The 21,271-nt window shown below is 42.6% G+C and overlaps 1 protein-coding gene across 2 annotated transcripts in view; it reads left to right on the top strand.

The window, feature by feature from the left end:
- Positions 1-21,271, top strand: part of relb (v-rel avian reticuloendotheliosis viral oncogene homolog B) — an 85,033-nt gene that overhangs the window by 37,366 nt on the left and 26,396 nt on the right. The window contains exons 1-4 of one of the 2 annotated variants that reach the window (XM_039768086.1): positions 2,441-2,702; positions 6,093-6,497; positions 10,302-10,462; positions 20,429-20,520. In XM_039768086.1, coding sequence (XP_039624020.1) covers positions 6,111-6,497; positions 10,302-10,462; positions 20,429-20,520 — 640 coding nt within the window. In that variant the 5' untranslated portion in view covers positions 2,441-2,702; positions 6,093-6,110. Of the gene's footprint in view, positions 1-2,440; positions 2,703-6,092; positions 6,498-10,301; positions 10,463-20,428; positions 20,521-21,271 lie in introns of those variants that run through there. The other variant, XM_039768085.1, reaches the window with a different exon arrangement.

Genomic DNA, 21,271 nt, shown 5'->3' on the forward strand with positions numbered 1-21,271 from the left:
CAAGTATTTAAACTCATCCACCTTCGCCAACTCTACTCCCTCATCCTCACCATTCCTCTGACCTCCCTCTCATTTAAACACATGTATTCTGTCTTGTTCCTACTGACCTACATTCCTCTCCTCTCTAGAGCATATCTCCACCTCTCCAGGGTCTCCTCAACCTGCTTCCTACTATCGCTACAGATCACAATGTCATCAGCAAACATCACAGTCCACGGGGACTCCTATCTAATCTCGTCTGTCACACTGTCCATCACCAAATAAGAAAGGGCTCAGAGCTGATCCCTGATGTAATCCCACCTCCACCTTGAATGCATCTGTCACTCCTACCGCAGACCTCCCTGTTATGACTATCAAGGGATCAGATTGTCACCAGAAACTGTGGAGCTGCCCCCGACCATCACACAGTTGTGTCCTCATTTGGTCATCAGTTATTGACTAGCCGTAGACTGGGAGACAGAGATGGACTCACAATTGGCCACATTGTAGTTGAAGTGGAAGGAGTGGTTGATGTAAATATAGTAGGGATGGTGAGGGAGGACTCTATAATACAGTGCTTTTCATATCTATCTATCTATCTATCTATCTATCTATCTATCTATCTATCTATCTATCTATCTATCTATCTATCTATCTATCTATCTATCTATCTATCTATCTATCTATCTATCTATCTATCTATCTATCGTCACAATAACAAGACATACTCTAATAAAGGTTTGGGACAGCCACCCGTATATTCTGGTATCCTGGCTGCAAAGTCGTTTTTATCAAAATAAACAGCACTGATGTGCATACAAATGAGTCCAAAACAAGACTGAAAATTTAGGGAAAAGGGATAGGCTTTTAAAGGGGAAGACAGGAAGTGAGGTCATAAGGATCAGGCCCATGTTCTTTAGCCACTGGTTCAAGCCCGGACATGACATCACAGGGGCCGGAGCCAGTAAGGTCTCCTTCCATTGGCTCGGTCCCGGAAGTGACATTAAGAGAGCCAGATGGAATCTCCCGGCAATAGTCTACAGGAAAGAGAGAAAAAGAGTCAGTGCACTCTGCCAGCTCCTGGCATGTCACAGAACTGGCATCACTCAAACCCTTTGGCTGCCTCCCATGCGCACGTGTGTGACACAATCTATCTATCTATCTATCTATCTATCTATCTATCTATCTATCTATCTATCTATCTATCTATCTATCTATCTATCTATCTATCTATCCTCAGTAAAGACTCCAGCAGAATACTTATTTTATATAGTACCTATATCATTTAGGTAATATATATGGTAAAGTATACATTACAAAAGAACCTGCTTACTCAGGCAACAGAACAAAAATTAAGAATCCTGCCATCCCACCAGTTGTTCTTTAGTAAAGTGCCATTCCTGTTTTCAGTTTTGCCCAAGGTTCCTTTCCTTGCTTATATTTGTTTCTTTTTTTTGTCTTTTTCATTTATTGTTCATTTTCAATTATTTTGTTTGGTTATTTCTTTTAATATCAGCCTGTTCATTTATCACTTATTTAATATGTTTAATGTTTTGTTGTTTTTTATAAATATCTCTGTACTATTTCTTTAAATATTTTACTTTATGTGCTCAGCATTTTGTGGGTGTTTCACTCAGAGGCGGGGCCACCTGTCAATCACCATTGAGGGACCACCCCCAGCCCTTTGAAGGTTCTGAGATATACAGTCCTTCTACGGTGAATGACAGGTGGCCCCACCCCTTGGCACACTGATGAGCTGGGATTAAAGGAAGGTCGGTCATTTCCAGGTCGAGCTGGAGATGGTGTTCCTACATCCAAATTGAAAAAATCAGTGAGACATTGCAGAGACCGCAGCTGACATCATGTGGTGCTCTGGAGGAAATGATGGGCACAGCTGAGACACAACAACACGGCACTGATAAGAGAACTCATCAGGCAGGATGATAGGGCCTAGTGAGGAGATTTATAGAGAAAAGAGCAGAGGACCTAAAACCAGTCCTTGGGGGCCGTGCTTGTGGGGTGCTCCTCGCCAGGACACACGGTAGGACTCAAACCACCTCAGGGCAGTCCCAGTGATGGCAATGTCAGAGAAGGTGGCAAGGAGGATATTGTGGTTGAAGGCAAGGGAAAGACTCGGCAGGATGAGGACTGATGACATGGTGGTACAGTCGCTCTAGCCAGCCGTAAAGTGTCGACAACAGTAAGTAGGACCCCCTGCTGACACCTGATTTGTTAGGACCAAGCAGTCTGTTGTTAGCATTGGCAGTAGTTTGATGTGCTCAGCGAGGAAGACCCTCAGGTCGCACTACATGCAAGCCACTAGAGGAAGCACTCAAGCAGAAACTTGTGTGAAGAGAAAGTGAAACTCCATTTTTTCTTTTTTTTTTTTTTTACTGTGTGAAGTTTTTCTCTGCCCTCCTTGTAAAGCCTCCGCCCACAGCACAATGGAGCAAACTGGGCTTCCTGTAGCTTCTTCCTTTATTTGCTCCCAGCCGCATGGTGGACTGAAGCTTTTGTGTCAGCGGTCTGCAAGGATCATTCGAGGATTTCCGGCTTGATTTGTGCGCATTCATGGAATTAAAGTGAGGCGACATGTCGGGGCTACCAACCAGGCTGTGCTGGTCACCTCAAACACGAGAGTCCTAAGATTCTCACTGCGTGCCTCCTTATTGTAAAATACTTTCATTTTTTTCTTTTTCACTCTGATTTTGAATATTCTAGCGGTAGGTGGCATCTAAATTTATTTGACTGGTTGCTTTTTGACATGTTTTGACTGGTGGAATAGCAGAGATGATCTATTCTTTAGCTGCAGAAATCCAGAATAGTGGATGAAAAAGTTCTTTAAACTTAGAAAGAAAGAAAGAAAGAAAGAAAAAGAAAGAAAGAAAAGGTTGAATAGAACTGATGGGACCCCTTTGTGTTTTTTATTTCCTTTTTATATAAACTAAAGGGTGCCATTAGCAAGTCCATAGAAACTGTATGTTTAATTTAGTTTTGGAATGAGAAACAAGCCAAAGGTAACAGACGTGGTGTCGTTTTTCCTTCCTCCTTAATTGCTAACTGACACTCACAAGTTAGCGGGCTGCTCCTTCAGCCATTCAGTGTAGATTAACAGCTTAGGAAATGTGTTGGGCTGGGTGAAGAGTTCAAATCCAACAGCTAAAGCCCTATTGTTATGACTCTGTGTACTTTAATAGTGCCCTGTTTCAGCTTCTGTTATTATTGTTGTCAGTTATTAATAAAAATAATTGTGCCTTTTATTATGGATGCTGCCATGATGACTTGTCATTATTATGAGACCATGTCAGTAGCTGCAGTGGGCATCTCCAAAAATACCGTAATTACTGTAATTATTATGATATGACATCATTATCCAGGTCTGTGCACATGAGTTTGTGCAAGTCCTCTTACCTGCATGTCACTTTAGTTCTTGTGCTTTAGGCTCCCTGGTTTCTAATTCTTTGCTTTGATCCCTTACTATGACAAACGAGAGGAGACCATTCAGTCCACCAGGTTCATTTGTTTAGCTAATAGCTGAGCTGTCCCAACATCTCATCCAGATACTCCTAAACAGTGGCCAAGGTTTCTGCTGCAACTACATCACTCAGATAGACAGACAGACAGGTAATGTAACGGACAGCCATGGCCCTTTCCCAGCCAAGATGTCTCCATAATGGAGGGACCAGTGGAGCAGACATGCACAGGTCACTTCCTCTCCCAGAGCACTAGATGGCAGCCCCCAGATCCTGGGTTGCAGTGGTTCCTCGGATTCCCACAGGAGACGGGCCACCTAAAGTGTTCCCGGGTGCAGCATAACAAAGACGGCCTCGTTTCATTCAGGGAGTTAGGATTAGAGAGAGAGAGAGAGAGAGAGAGAGACAGAGAGACAAGAAGAAGACATAGGCTTGTTTTATTATTGTGTTTGTGTACTGTGCAGGTGGGAAATGAATTAAAGAGTTTCCCACAGTGGATTAAAAGACTGTGTTGTGTTTGTGAACTTGTGTCTGCATCTGTCTGTGTCAGGTATGGGGAACTGGTATGCCTCCTGGTATCACTGATAGATATAGATAGATAGATATCATAGATAGAGATAGGTAGATAGATAGGAAAGGCACGATATAATAGATAGATAGATAGCTAGATAGATAGATAGTATGGGGAACTGGTATGCCTCCTGGTATCATAGATAGATAAATAGATGCGAAAGGTACTATATAATATATAGATAGATAGATAGATGCGAAAGGCACTATAAGATAGATAGATAGATAATATGGGGAACTGGTATGCCTCCTGGTATCATAGATAGATGTGAAAGGTACTATATAATAGATAGATACTGTCGATAGTATGGGGAACTGGTATGCCTCCTGGTATCATAGACAGACAGATAGATGTGAAAGACACTACATATCAGATAGATAGATAAGAAATTTCAGGTTCAAGCACTTGATTGTCATTGTGTAACACAACAAAATTACTTTTTGTGACAGCCCCAAGGTGCATTTAAAGAAAAGTCAAATAATTCCAAATATGTCATATATAGTGTTAAGTGATCAAGTAACCAGAGCAAATTATTATTGCTCAAAGTACAGCAGCATAAATTGTTATTTCACCTGTTAATGAATAGTACATTGCATATTCTTTATTGTATTACATTAGTATATTGCACATTACCAATATGGCTTATTGCACATGTTCAGTTAAAAATGATCTCAGACTGAGGAGATTCAGAGTTCAGAAAGTTTATGGCAGATGGGAAAAAGCTATTTTTTAGTCTGTTTGTGCGGACACAGATTGACCTAAAGCATCTTCCTGACGGGAGGAGCTCAAACAAAGAATTTCCAGGATGAGTTTTGTCCTTGAGAATGTTTTTGGCCCTTCTCACACAGCAAGTCTTATACAAGAGATCGAGTGATGGCAGTTCAGTTCCAGTAATGGCCTCTGCTGTTTTTATGACCCGCTGCAGGGCTTCTTTAGCAGCCTTGGTGTAGCTGTTGTACCTGCAGGCCATCATGCAGTTAGTTAAGATGCTCTCTATAGTGCATCTATAGAATTAACCAGCAACTAGCTTAGCTTCCTGAGAAAATCGAGGCGTTGTTGTGCTTTGCTTATTCTAGCCCAGGACAGGTCCTCTGAGATGGTGACTCCTAGAAACTTAAAGTTGGAAACTCTCTCCACAGCATGTGCATTGATTGTTATCGGACTGTGATTGGTCTTTTTAGTGGTCCTAAAGTCCAAAACAACTTCTTTGGTCTTTTTGGTATTTAAGACCAGGTTGACGATTGATAGGAAACCATTCAGTGTGTTTATTGCTCATTTGTTTAGCTAATTGCTAAATAATGACGGTCCAAGGACAGACCCCTGAGGGACTCCACTGATGACCCCATTCTCCTCTTATCTGCACTGTTTGTCTCCTGTCGCTTTTGAGGTCCAGTTTTGTGGGTTACCTCTGATGCCTTCAGCATGTAGTTTTAGAATGAATCTTTGGTGTGAGATGACGGCGTCAAAGCCTTTTGTGCTTTGTTTTTGTCAAATATTCCAGTTGCCAGTTGTAAGAAATCTAAAAGATTGGCTTCTCATAAATCCATGCCAGGTGTTACTTAATAGATTGTTTTTGTTTTGGTACTTTTCTCCTTTATTTTATTATAGTTTTCATAACTCTACATGGTACATAAGTAGAACGTATTGGTCTGTAAATGTCAGGATTCAATTTGTCTCCCTACTTGAACACTGGAGTCACATTTGCAACTTTCCAGTACTCACGTATTTCTGCTTTCTCGAGTGACTGCTCAAATATTCCCAATTAATGGTTCATACTGTAGATAACATCTTTCATTTCTTAACTCCATCAAGGATTTTAACCTTTGGTAACACAGATCTTTGGTGTCGAGTTTGGCTTTCGTTTACGATCTTTGGCCTCCACCATTTCTCAATCCGCCTTTCTTAAGGCAAGGAGTAACACCGATGAGATCTGTGTGCTCCATGTCTATGACTTGGTTCATGTGCAGCATGTCATGATTATGTGGTGGTCTCTCTAATGCCAAGATGCTGGAGATGAATATTTTTAATGACACAGCTCCATTTTACTGCTTCTTCTTCTTCTCTTTCAGACACCTGGGAATTCATTTATGCCATCAGTATCCAGCAACATGGCAGCTTCCCCTGTAAGCCCAGCTCACAATATCCGGCGACGCCAAGCCCAAGGCAAACCCTCCACACCACAGCTCATGTCTCGCAGTTCAGCGCCAGTGGCCACGCCAGAAAGCCGAAGGTCAAGCGGAGGCCTGCGGGGCAGTAACAGACAAGGACAGCTTGCAGTAATGGCAGCAGACGCTCCTGGTGCTGATCCTAACACTCGCTTTCTGGAGGACTTTCTGGAACAACCCAAACTGGTGATCACCGAACAACCCAAACAGCGAGGCATGCGTTTTCGGTATGAGTGTGAGGGTCGTTCTGCTGGAAGTATCCTGGGAGAGTCCACCAATGAGCACAGCAAGACCCTACCCACTATTGAGGTGAGCTTTTAAACACTTAGTGACTGTTGATGTTAAAATAGCATTTGAAGGTTAGGTCAGGTTGGGGAGCATGCATTGGTACAGTAAGTTGCTACACCCATCACACGATGAAACAGGATCCTGGTTGGCAACCACCCAAGGTAGACACGCGGTCTAACCCCACTGTCCGGAAATGACCATCTATCTGCCTCAGCCAGGTGGTATGTGGGCGTCCCCTTGGCCTGGTCCAACTGCTTGAGTTCCCTGCAAACTGGATCACCCTTTGGGAATCACGCCACATGGCTGTAGTGCCATTAGAACACTCTAGACGAGAACAGGCCATTCAGCCCAACAAAGTCCTATCTACTTATGTCTTCCAAAGATACATCAAGTCGAGTTTTGAAAGTCCCTAACATCTTACTGTCTACCACACTACTTATCAGCTTATTCCAAGTGTCTATCATTCTTTGTGTAAAGAAAAACTTCCTAATGTTTGTGCGAAATTTGCCCTTAAGAAGTTTCTAACTGTGCCCCCGTGTTCTTGATGACCTCATTTTAAAGTCACCGTCTCGATCCATTGGACTAATTCACTTCATAATTTTAAACACTTCAGTCAGGTCTCCTCTTAATCTCCATTGTCTTAAACTGTAAAGGCTCAGCTCTTTTAATCTTTCCTCATAACTCATCCCCTGTAGCCCTGGAATCAGCCTAGTCGCTCTTCTCTGGACCTTTTCTTGTGCTGCTGTGTCCTTTTTGTAGCCTGGAGACCAAAACTGCACCCAGTACTCCAGATGAGGCCTCACCAGTGTGTTATAAAGCTTGAGCAGAACCTCCTAGGACTTGTACTCCACACATCAAGGCGCTATATAACCTGACATTCTGTTAGCCTCCTTAATGGCTTCTGAACATTGTCCAATGTGATTCCTAAATCCTTCTCATAAGGTGTACTCTCGATTTTCCGACCACCCATTGTGTATTCAAACCTCACATTTTTACTTCCTATGTGTAATACTTGACATTTACTGACATTAAATTTCATCTGCCATAACTGACGTTCCCTCACAATGCAGGTCATGTGCCTCATTTGGGAGTCTATGAGCAACACAAAGTCAAACCAATGGTACCCAAGGATTCTCAGAAGAGACACAGTACTGAAGGAGTCCAGTCTTCATCTCAGGTCACTGGATAGCGTACATGTCTCACAATCATGTATCAATGCAGGAAGCACCAGGACTCTAAAGACTTGGACCTTCGTTGCCACACACCCCTTTCCAGTGACCTCATGACCCCCATGCCCTTTGCTCTCCCAATCCGTCTACTGACCTCATAGTGACTATGTCCTATGTCAGTATGTTTGAAGGGGCCCTCTGGAAACCCTTTCACGATCCATGAATGTTAAGACTGCATAGAGCCCCAGTACTCAGATTTTTGTCAAATTACTAAACGACAGACTGACATACGTAGAATTCATGCATCAGAACACTTCCAGGCAGAGACTAAACAAACGCCTTTTTTCTTGCGTGAATGGCACCAATTTTTCTGGAAGCTTTTCCTGGAACTTTTTGTGAAAGTAAAACACTGAGTTTTACTGTGAATCAGTGCCACGCAAATGATTTCGCTCATCACTATATGGTGGTGCTAGAATGTTTGTGAGCTCTTTAGAATCTTCCTCTATCAATATGAGTTAAAACGTGATCAGATTTTGATGTGAGTCCTAAAACGAGATAATGAGGACCCGAATCAACAAAAGGCACAAAAGCATTACACTCGTTCATTCATTTGTGACATATTTTTGTGTGAAAAAGTCTGCGAATCTTTGCTTTCAGTAAATCCAGTGGTGTAACTCGCTTGTGCAGCAATAACTTCAGCTAAACCGGTCCTGTGACCATTTGGAGCCCTAAGGGGCCTCGGAGTTGGCAGGCATCGCCCCTCATTGTCCACAGCAGATACTCAGTGTTATTAGACTTTGACAACCTCTTGGGTGTGATACTCCCTTGGGTTTACTTTCGTTAATGGTGTACACTCATTTATTGTCACAGTTTGACGATCATGTGGTGTCTGGAACGCATGTGTATCTTCAGAAGCACAAATGGCAAGTACTTTGCTATTGTACTTTGTCACAAAAAGCAGACACATGAGTCATAAAAAGGATTGGGGCAGCCACCCATATAATATTCCCTGGTTGCAAATGGGTAAATTGCTAGCACTGGTGCTCAGAACGGAGTCTAAAACAGAACAGATTAAGTCAGTCAAATATGGCGGCTTTAAAGGCCAGAAAAGGAAGTGAAGTCATTGAGGGCGGAAGAGGAAGGGTCCTCTTACATAGGTTCGGACCCAGACGTGACGCCATCAAAAGGGCCGGAACCGGAAATCTCTTTGGTCACGGGTTATTCACTGGAAGTGACATCATCCAAGGGTCAGGAACCAGAAGTGACATCATCAGGGCCAGGCGGAATTTCCCGTGAATGGTCTGCAGGAAAATGAGAAAAAAAGTCAGAGTCCAGATGATAGATGTTGGCACCCTCACCTCACCTCCAGTAGCATTTTCAGAGCCAGCCTGATGGTTCAGAGGTGCCAGTTGACCTCACCAGTATGTTTTTGTGATGTTGGAGGAAAAGTCGCACAGATACTGGAAGAGTACAGAAACTCAACATGGACGACGACTGGGTGTGGGGGGTGAACTCAGGATGCTGGATCCACTGGTTCAGCGCTGCACTCGTTTATTAATCATATTAATTTCCAAATAGGGTCATATGTTTTTTGTATCAGTATACTGCTGCTGGATTATGTGAATTTCCCCTTGGGATTAATAAAGTATCTATCTATCTATCTATCTATCTATCTATCTATCTATCTATCTATCTATCTATCTATCTATCTATCTATCTATCTATCTATCTATCTATCTATCTATCTATCTATCTATCTATCTATCTATGCAGTTAATTAAAAAAAATAGGAAATTAAGAATTAGGTGAACCATTCAGTCAGTGCTTATTGTTAAAAAACAAAAGCTACACAGAATAAATATTCATGACCCCATATAACATAAAGCATATTGAAATAAGTTGGTTTTTTTGTAAAGACAGAAGCCATGTCTTTTAAGACGCAAGCCCTACAAAGAACTGACATAAAATAGCTGAACAGAATATGGAAGATTCCAGGCAGGAAGGGGCGGGTCCAAGGGGACGGACAACGGAAGTGACATCAGAGGTGGGATGGCTGTCATTCTTCCATTCTGCAGAGGGAGGTAAAGAGAAGGCATTAGGGCACAGCGCCATCCCCTGGTTTGGTGGGTAGTTACTATCACCAGAGCCCTTATGCTGCCTCCCGGGTGGCACACGCGTGACATTATATAGAATGGTTCTTCATCTCGGATGCACTGACATATTAACACATTCAAAAATGTGATATTATTTGTTAACATTATCAGTCAGTCAGTCATTCATTTTCCAACCTGCTATATCCTAACACAGGGTCACGGGGGTCTGCTGGCGCCAGGCAGGGTGCCAGCTCCCCACAGGACACACTAGGGACAATTATGATCGCCAGTGCACCTAACCTGCATGTCTTTGGACTGTGGGAGGAAACACACACAGACACGGGGAGAACATGCAAACTCCATGCAGGGAGGACCCGGGAAGCAAACCCGGGTCTCCTAACTGCGAGGCAGCAGCGCTACCCACTGCACCACCAAGCTGCCCTGTTAACGTTATTCACCAAAAAGTACTTGGCTTTAGATTTTTTTTTTTTTTTTTCGTTCTTAATCAGAGCACTAGACAAGTAAAGTCTGCTACATCTGATAAATTCGTTCTTCATCTTCAGGTACAAGGCCACACACAAGCCATCAAGAAGGTGAAAGTGACTGTCTCCTTAGTGTCCAAGGAAATTCCTTACCGGCCTCATCCTCACAGCCTGGTGGGTAAAGACTGCAATGAAGGAATCTGCGTTGTGAACATCAACACTCAGTCCAACAGGAAACACAGGTACTGGGGGGGACAATCCAACATCGTGACTCTCTGCTGCAATCTTGATCTCTAGCTGACTTCCTTATTTCTCTTTTGCCTTAACAAGGATAGTCGCCTAAAATGGTTTATAGCTTTGGGACAGTAGACTATAGAGACTCGGTTTTGTCCAAATGTTCATTTTTTTATCAAACCCAGTGCCCTCCATAATGTTTGGGACAAAGACACACATTTCCTTGATTTCCTCCTCTTCTCCTCAGTTTAAAATTACAAATCAAGCAAATTAAAATGCATATGGCAAACTTTCATTTAAGGGGATTTGCATACATTTGGGTCACACCAAGTAGGAATGTCAACACTTTTTCTTCATGGTTCCCCCATTTCAGGGCACCTTAATGTTTGGGGCAATTGGCGTCACAGGTGTTTGTGATTCCTCAGGTGAGTTTCATGGCGTCATAAGTTACTTCGGGCTGCTTCTACCCTTTGGCGTCTGTGGTTGCCAACATAAGGACAAGAGATGTGCCAATGAAAATCAAAGAAGCCACATTGAGTCTGAAAAACAAGAATAAAACCATTGGAGACATGGATAAAAGGATGACCAAAATCAACTGTCTGGACTATCATGAAGAAGAAAGAACACACTGGTGAGCTCAGTAATCACAAAGGGACTGATGGGCTAAGAAAGACCTCCACTGCTGATGACAAAAGAATCCGCACTGTGGTAAAGAAAAAGCCCCAAACACCTGTGCAACAGATAAGGAACAGTCTTGAGGAGGAAGATGTGAATGTGTCAGAGATGACTATCTGCAGGAAATTTCATGAACAAAAATACAGAGGCCATGATGTAAGATGAACACCACAAAAGCAGGATGACCAGACTAAAATTTGTGTAAAAGAGCTACAAGGAACCTGTAGAATTATGGGAAATGTCTTGTGGACAGACAAGACAAAGATGAACCAGACCAGAGTGATAGCAAGAGCAAAGTGTGGAGATGAACAGGAGTTGCCCAAGATCCAAAGCAGACCACATCATCTGTTAAACATGGCGGTGGGGGTGTTATGGCTTTAGCATGTATGGCTGCCACAGGTCCTGGCACACTTGTCTTCATTGATGATGGAACTGCTGACGGCAGTGGCACAATGAATTCTGTGGTGTGTAGAAACATCTGATCTTCTCAAGTTCCAATCAATGCCTCCTATCTCAGTGGACAGCACTTCATCCAACAACAAGATGATGAGCCAAACAGACTGCTGAGGCAACACAGGAGTTTATCGAAGCTAAAAAATGGGAAAATATTTGAATGGCCAAGCCAGGTATCAGAATTAAATCCAATTGAGCAGGCTTCCATATGTGGAAGAGAAAAATTAGGGGGACAAGTCACTGAAACAAGTAGGAGCTAAAGATGGTTGCATTAGAGGCTTGGCAGAGGACCACCAGAGATGACCCTCGGCACCTGCTGATGTCTATGAATGGCAGACTTCAAGCAGTCATTGTCTGCCAGTGATATGCGACAAAGTCCTAAATATGACAACGGCTTTAATAGACCTGCTATTGCTGTGTCTCAAACATTATGGTTTCCTGAAATGGGGGTAACTATGTAGAAAAAGTGTTTTACTTTCTACATGGTGTGAGCAAAATGTGTGCAAATCCCCTTACATGAAAGTCTGCAATGTGGACTTTAATCACGATGTCTGAATTGACTGATTTGTAATTTTAAACTAGCAAAGGGAGGAATCAAGAAAAAAATGTGCATTTGTCCCAAAACTTGTGGAGGGCACCACAGAAGTCAGTCCATTGCAGGACAGGCTCACACACAGCACACACTCTCTCACACTCACAGCAAGCCAATGTGACCCAAGCACAAATTTCTCATGGATGTACAAGAAGGAAAACCAAAGTACACCAAGAGAAAAGGCAAAACACGAAACGGGGAGATCACATAAAATTCATATAGTCAGGAACTGGGCGAGGCTTTGAAGCTGGGACTCTCGTTGAGTTTGCTTGGCTTTGATTTCAGATGGTTTGGGAATTTCAGCGATCTCTGCAAAATGCATTGAAGTCAATGGGGAAGGAGAAAATGAGTTAGTTTTAAGTGAATTATAATGGTGTAAAGATCTTGTCAGCATCCCTAGGTATCAGAGAAGTGTCTGTGAACTCTACTGGAGCTGATTATTGGGGCCAAAAATTAAACCTGATCTGTGAGGCAGCAGTGCTAACCACTAAGCCAAATTGGGAGAGATAAAATTACACTCTGGGTCCACAATACTCTGTGTCCTTTATCTCTCTCTGCGTCTTCCGAGCTCCTTTCAGTATGACTAACTAACACCCATGCAGCCTGTGATGCTGGTCAGTGTTTTATACTCGAAGAGCTGTCCCTGTCACTGCCCGATCAGTGCTACATAGCAAAGAGCATAACATGCTGAATCCAGCAGTGAAGACACAAATAGCAATGAATCAACACAGAAAAACAAATTATTTTCATAATAATCTCCTAAAATCAGCCAATGTGCAAATCCAGTTGGAGAACCGATCGAGTAGTGACATCACACACGTATGTATACGGCCTAAATTACAGACACTGCTCACTTAACTTCTGAGTTCTATTTATACAACTACGAATTGGTCAATAATTATTAAAAGGCTCACTGTCATTGTTGTATCTGGTCATCAAACCAAATCGTCAGTAATTCCTCCATTTCATGAATGAGGTCTTTCCATTGTGTAGTTATTAGGGCTTTAAATCCTGTCGATACCTTCCCTACCTTATTATCTTTCGAGATCATCGAAATGATCGAATGCACCAGCTCCAAATCACGTACTATCGCTTTAACTTTCTAGCTTCATAGCCATTTATGATCTTCATTTTCATCTCAAGATCGATAGCTTTTCTTTGGTTTTTGGCGCTTGCTCCAGGTGAAGTCATGCTCTTCGTTTTCGCCGACATCATCTACTATAGGGTGCACAATATGTTACAAATTTATATTCAAAATGTGTAGTCTTGGAGATTGTAAACGCCAGTGTCATGAATACTGATGGACTGCGGAAACGAGACTGAGAGACTGTGATGCAAGATCAGATGATTGACACTGAGAAGCTGCGCTTCCATTTCCATGAACAAAGTTCTCATACAGCGTACAGTACCAGCTGGTCACAGAACTGGTCGTAAGTCCATGTGATTGTTAAACAGGTAGGTCGTTAGGTGAGGAGTGTCTGTATTCACGCATGTGCGAAACAGATCAGGCAGTGGTATAAAGTGTGAGGAGGAGTACAATTATAGTACACATCTGTAGTACCAGGGTGTTGTACCATGTTAGCCATTATGGATGTATTGAGAAGGTAAATAACATGACATCTTTTATTGACTAACTAGAAAGATTACAAAATGTAAGCTTTTGAAGCAATAAAAGGAGTCATTTTGCTTAACTTCTCAGTACACATCTGTGAAAGTTCTGCACGCGCAACACAAATCGGGCAGGTAGCTCAGATCCGGTAGTGACGTCCCCATCCAACTGTTCTGCCACAGCAGGGAAATCTTTGATTCAGGGTCAGGAGATGCAGTGAGGTCAAAAATAATAAGCAGGGGTCATTGCAAAAAACACAATCAGAACTTTCAAGTCAGAAACATTACACAAGGCTCAAAAATCAAAGGATTAAAAAGAAAGTTCAAAAGCCATTAAAAAGAAACAGCAAGAATTTCCATAAGAAAAGGTTACAGAGAATCCAAACACGGATGCCTAAACGGCACATAAATACGACCATTTAGAGGTTCACCCAGATGATGTCACGTGAAGTGCATTCTCAAGGAATTCTGGGAAGTTACCTCAGCAACACTGCGTGTTGAATTCAAGATGTTGTCGCGGAAACTTGACGGTAAAAATTTATGCCTTCCTCGGGAAGTGATACAGAACAAAATAAACACCAAAATCAAATTCCCCGGCTTCAGAAAGACCTGAATAGCCTCCAACATGGCCAAAAATTTCCACAGAAAAGTCGTAAAAAGGTGATGAAGTGCGCCAGTCATAAAACCAATATTGGGTGCTACAGCTCTGTGATTTCACGCTGGCCTCGCAAAGCCTCATGGGCTGCTGTTGTGAACTTGATGTTTCAAAGCATAAAGAGAGTCCCATGATTCCTCAAAATACCCGATGGGGGGTAAGGGTTGGGGGATCTGGGATTTATCATCAAACCCCAACTAGATATCAAGTCCAGAATGGGATGTTTATGAAATAAATCAATGCTCTTTAACAAGAATGGAGAACAAAAGGCAAAACGGAGTTGCTCAGTACAATAAGACAATCCAATGCAAATAAAGTTGCAGTACAAGATTCCAAAGTCTGGTCAAATGGCTGAGCAGGTCAGGTCAAAAGTCCAATAAATAAAGCGTTTCCTAACCTGTGGACCACGGCAGCATTGCAAGTGGGGGTTGCTGACCCTGGACAAACTTACACTCCCCCCTCACCATTTGGAAGATCGCTGTCGATTCAGAATGGCAGCATCACCACAGGTGTATCATGGCCAACGCTGGACAAAACCTCATCCACCGATCCAATCGTCTCGCGCTTATCGTTGGTGGTCACGTCCAATCCTGGACGACCTCTCCAACCCCTGATCTGATGATCGTGCTGATGATTCACCAAAGACGAAAAGCATTGGTGACCGCTCTTGATTCATCTAATGGTCTGACGCTGTTGTGTTTGTGCAGGATCACCCACCTCTTTGTTGATTGAGATGAATTCATCACCCCCACTGGTGGGTCGAGAACACAATGGCATGTGAAAAACTGCTTGATGACATCCCAAAAAGTTGGGAAACACTGCAATAAATTACAAATAATCAGTAACTCCCCTAACACCCTCAAGTGCATTCAGATGAGCTGCAAGGAACTATGGGTTGAACCTTCTTTTGCACTGATGGGCAGGTGGCCCTGCCTCCTGAGGAACCACCCATCAAACAAACAGAATACAGTAATCCCTCCTCGATCGCGGGGTTGCGTTCCAGACCCCCCGCGATAGATGAAAATCCGCAAAGTAGAAACCATATGTTTGTGTAGTTATTTTTATATATTGTAAGCCCTTATAAACCCTCCCACACTTAACATTATTAGAGCCCTCTAGACATGAAATAACACCCTTTAGTCAAAAGTTTAAACTGTGCTCCATGACAAGACAGAGATGACAGTTCTTTCTCACAATTAAAAGAATGCAAATAGATCTTCTCTTCAGGAGCAGAGAATTTCAGAGAGAGAGAGAGCGATCGCAAAGAAAAGCAAGCAATCAAAAAATCAATACGTGTGCTTTTAAGTTTGCCGAGGCATTTTTTAGAGGAGCGTCAGTATCTTCTAAGCAAACAGCCTCAGTGCAAACAGCCCCTCTGCTCACATCTCCTCTGTCAGGCGCAGAGAACGTCAGAAAGAGAGCGAGATTAAAGCAAACCATCAAAAAATAAGTGTGCTTTTGGAAGCACCGCGATAAAGCGGCATTTCTTAGAGGTGCGTCCATATCCACTAGGCAAACAGCTTCTGTGCAAACAGCACCTCTGCTCACAGCCCCTCCGTCAGGCGCAGAGAATGTCAGAGAGGGTGAGAGAGAGGCAGAGACAAGCAAACTATCAAGCTCTGCGCGGGAAGCATATCTTATAGCATTGAGGAGTTTTAGTTAATATGTAATACATGCTCTGATTGGGTAGCTTCTAAGCCATCCGCCAATAGCGTCCCTTGTATGAAATCAACAGGGCAAACAAACTGAGGAAGCATGTACCATAAATTAAAAGACCCATTGTCCGCAGAAAGCGGCGAACTAGCGAAAAATCTGTGATATATGTTTAGATGTGCTTACATTTAAAATCCGCGATAGAGTGAAACCGCGAAAGTCGATGCGCGATATAGCGAGGGATTACTGTATAACCAAAGCTTTCATACATAGAATTGAATCCAAATAGAAATGCCAATAGGGTGGCCCAGTGGCGCAGTGGTAGCGCTACTGCCTCACAGTAAGAAGACCCGGGTTCATTTCCTGGGTCCTCCCTGCGTGGAGTTTGCATGTTCTCCCCGTGTCTGCGTGGGTTTCTTCCGGGTGCTCCAGTTTCCTCCCACAGTCCAAAGACATGCAGGTTAGGTGCATTGACGATCCTAAATTGTCTCTAGTGTGTGGTTGTTTGTGCCCTGCGGTGGGCTGGCACTCTGCCCGGGGTTTGTTTCTGCCTTGTGCTCTGTGTTGGCTGGGATTGGCTCCAGCAGACCCCCGTGACCCTGTATTAGGATATAGTGGGTTGGACAATGACTGACTGACTAGAAATTCCAATCAAATAAGCAAAAATAAAATTAATACAAGCAGAAGAGTCAAAAATGAACAAAGAAGACATGACATAAGGAATCTGAATCTGAACCGAAGGTTTCGTACATAGGCAGAATTGAATCCAAAGAGAATTGCCAATCAGATAACCAGAAATAAAATTAATAGAAACAGAAGAGTCAAAAAGGAACAAAGAAGACGTAAAACAAGGAATCTGAATCCTGGAACCTTTGCTGAAATACAACAGCAGCAACAGAATTGGGCGCAAAGAAATAATTACCTCTGGAGTGGCACACCAATCCACTGCAGGGCACACACTCATAATGTGACAATTTAAAGTCACCAGATAGTCTAACGCTCACATTTTTTTGGGGATGTGAGAGAAATAAACAAAAGGCACACCAGGTGACAAATTGCAAAGCTGCTTTTTCAGTTCCCACATAAGCCACTTAACCTGCCAGTGTGCCACCATTTCAAACCAGCACTTCACATACTGTATGTGAGTTGCAATTTGCTTCAGTTTAACTAATTAAAATCATTACAGTAAATGAGGCTCCGCCACCGCAAAGAAGACAGGTGTCACATGAGAGCTTGGATACTTTGAGGGTCAGAGCCTCAAGTTTCTAACGAGGAGCTTCTTCTGTGCAGATGGACACACTGCTGATGGCCGTGCCCAAGAGGTCATTAAAGGCCTGGCTCTTGGTTTTTATCAGGACACTCGCACGCCCAGACACTCAGACTCCTCACTCAGTCTCTCGAGGGCCCTGATCAGAGCCTCCATTGACTCTGCGAAGATCACAGCATCATCAGCAAAGCCAAGATCCGTGAATCTTTCTTCACCAACAGATGCCCCACAGCCGCTGGACTCCACTACCTTGCCCAACACCCAGTCCATACAAGCATTGAACAGAGTAGGAGCAGAACACACCACTGACGAACCCCAGAATCAACTGGGAAAAAACGCAGAGGTCCTGCCTCCACTCTGCGCAGCACTCACAGTACGAGTGGACAGGCCTGCCATGATATCCAGCAACCTCGAGGGGAGCCCACAAACCCTCAGGATGTCCCACAGGGCAGTTCGATCAACTGAGTCGAACGCTTTGCGAAAATTGACAAAGGCTGCAAAGAAACTCTTGTCGATATTTGCGTTTGCAATCCATGAGAACCCTCAGTGTCAGGATGCAGTCGATGGTCGACTTCTTAGGCATAAAACCAGACTGTTCCGGTAGCTGGTAGGTGAGCAAGTGATCACAGATCCTATTGAGGATGACCCTAGCAAGGACCTTACCCGGCACCGAGAGCAGTGTTATCCCCCTGTAGTTGCTGCAATCCAGGCAATCACAGATTTCAGCAAAATAAATAAGAGTTAAAATAATGGAACTCTAATTAACATAGCATAAAAGTAAGGTCCGATGGCCAGGGAGGACAGAAAAAACAAAAAAAACTCCAGACAGCTGGAGAAAAAAAAATAAAATCTGCAGGGGGTCCAAGGCCACAAGACCACCCAGCCCCCTCTAGGCATTCTACCTAACATAAATGACCTCGATCAGTCCTCATGGTATTCAGGGTTCACATGGAAGAACTTGATGATGACAGTCACGTGGACTTCTGGCCTTTAATCCATCAATGTACGGACATCATGGTGCTTTGATTAGGTGGTGTTGGTGCAGGTTGCCACCACAGAAAACCAGAAAAAGAACAGAAGAGAAAGTAGGGGTTAGTATGGATTTTGGAGCCACCATGAATAGTAATGATAATTAATTGAATATACAGAGCATCAGGATAAAGTATCTATCTATCTATCTATCTATCTATCTATCTATCTATCTATCTATCTATCTATCTATCTATTAAACTAAGATGAAGCTATGATACAGCCATGTTAAAACAATGAGTTTTCAGCAGTGTTTTAAAGTGCTCCACTGTGTTATCCTGGCTAATTTCTATCGGTCAGCTATTCCAGATTTTAGGTGCATAACAGCAGAAGACCACCCGCCTCACCACTTCTTTTAAGTTTAGCTCTTGGAATTCTCAGCAGACACTCATTTGAAGATCTGAGGTTACGATTTGGAGTGGTAGGTGTCAGACACTCTGATATATAAGATGGAGCGGATTATTGAAGGCTTTGTAAACCATAAGCAGGATTTTAAAGACGATCCTGAATGACACAGGTAACCAGTGTAGTGACATCAGAACTGGAGAGATGTGTTCGGATTTTCTTTTCCTAGTTAGGATTCTAGCAGCGCCATTCTGCACTTGTTGAGATCGATTGATGTCTTTTTTAGGTGGTCCTGAGAGGAGTGCGTTACAGTAATCTAGCCGACTGAAAACAAAAGCGTGAACTCATTTTTCAGCATCTTGAAATGTTATAAGAGGTCTAACTTTTGCTATATGCCTTAAGTGAAAAAATGCTGTCCTAGTGATCTGATTAACATGCAATTTAAAATTCAGGTCAGAGTCAATACTTACCCCTAAATTCTTTACCTCCATCTTGACTTTTAATCCTAATGCATCATGTCTATTTCCACTTCCTATGTATAATGTATTTATTAATTGGTTTCTCTTACCGGATTGCAAATGGCTCACTCTTTTCTGCTTGGCTGTGCGATTGAGCCCTGCAAAGGACCGGCATACTAACACATGTGCTTCTTGCTATTGCACCCAGTGCAGCTGGGATAATAAATTAACGCAGATATTCTTACTTCAGTTAGATAAGTATGACATTAGGTTACTCACTACTTTAAAAAGTAATCAGACTACATAACACACGTCACTTTTAACGTGTCACCCTACTGCTCTCTACTGCTGAGCTTAGCACTGTACGTTCAGTGCATCAACATAAATTTATCAGATTCTGATACACTGAGACAATTTATTTAAATCAGGAGAAGGCCTAATGTTACCTCTTGAGCCTTTGCCTCAGTAACTTTATCTTGTGTGTCTGCTGAAAGTGTGTTGACAGAGTGCAACGGACAGGCGCAGACTGCAACATCCTTCAGTGTAACCCCGTCAAGGGTTTACATGGACAGATAGCCGGGTTACTCGCAGAGAAATCAACGTTTGTTAACCCGATTTCTTAGAGACCAATAACCCGGTTTCTCTCAGCGAAATAATGGCATACGTGGCCTTTTTAGAAAGCAGGAGAATAACTGGGTTATTAAAGCACAAGTAGATGTACGCCATGACACTAAAGAGACGTCTTTGACAGTGCTACTTTTCGACAGAATAATTCTCCATTGTGCGACCACAGCTTTGCAGTAACTGCTGTCGCTTTTCATTCTTGTGCTTGTACTTCGGTTCCTTGGCTTAGAAAAGAGTGGTCCTGACTTTCTTTGCAAAGCTCTTGCTTCCTGAACGACACTACTGATTCAGTTTTTTGTTTTGTTTAGAGTGAAGAGCTGCTTCTGTACAATCTCGCTGATTATTATTCCTTATCCTTATTTATTAATTCCTGAGGGACGCTCAAAAAGTTTCCACACTTTTATATTTTCGTTGGTAACGGTGAAGGCGGGAGGAGTAGTAATTGGGCATTAAAAAACTGGTACAATGCTGGGAGAATTACATTGCAAACGAAGGTGACTATGTAGAAAAGTGATGTCATTTGTTTTTGAAATTCTTAATAAATGCAGTTAAAAAAAATGCAGAAAGTTTTTGAACATCCCTTGTATTTGTTTATTTATTTATTTATTTTTTTAGCTTTTCAAATCTGGGTATCCAGTGTGTGAGAAGAAAAGAAGTCGATGCAGCTCTGGAAAAACGAAGGAAACAGGGCATCGACCCCTTTAACAGTAAGTGCTTTTCAACTGTCAAATGAGTACATACCTGTAGATGGTTAGACGCTTTAATGCTCTCAAGTCAAAATCACAGCAGAAGGATAAATATATAAACAGACCCAAAAAAAACATACAAAATACGTTCATACTTATGTCTATAATCGAATCTGATCACAGTCTATTCAGAGGTTATGTTGTAAAATCTAATGGCAGAGTGTAAAAAAATCCTCCACTGGCTCCATCTGGAATACTATGGACAAATCAGCCTTGTTTTGAGGTGTCCTGCAGGCTCACCAGGACCTGACACAGAAGATATGAAGACCTGTTCATGATGACCAGCAGCTCAGTCAACGTCCTTCTTTCTGGTACTTTTTTGAGAGGCTAGGGTGACAATCACAGCAGATTTAGGCTTTCGGATTCTTCTGTCAAGCCTGTTAGTGCAGAATCTCCCTATTCTTCTTCTTCTTCTGCTGCTTCTTCTTCTGCTTGTTCTCCTTCTACTTCTTCTCCTTCTTCTACTTCTACTTCAGTTTCTTTTCCTTCTTCTTCTGCTTCTTGTTCTTCGTCATCAACTTCTGCTTTTTCTTCAGCTTCTTCTTCTTCAGTTTCTGCTTTTTCTTTTTTTCTATTTCTGCTTCTTCTTCAATGTCTCATTCTTTTTCTTCATCTTCTTCTGCTTCTTCTCCTTCTTGTTCTAATTCAGCTTCTTCTCCTTCTTCTATTTCTTGTTCTTCTTCAGCTTCTTCTCCTTTTTCTTCTTGAGCTT

This window comes from Polypterus senegalus, chromosome 11, assembly GCF_016835505.1.
Source record: "Polypterus senegalus isolate Bchr_013 chromosome 11, ASM1683550v1, whole genome shotgun sequence".
NCBI lineage: Eukaryota > Metazoa > Chordata > Cladistia > Polypteriformes > Polypteridae > Polypterus > Polypterus senegalus.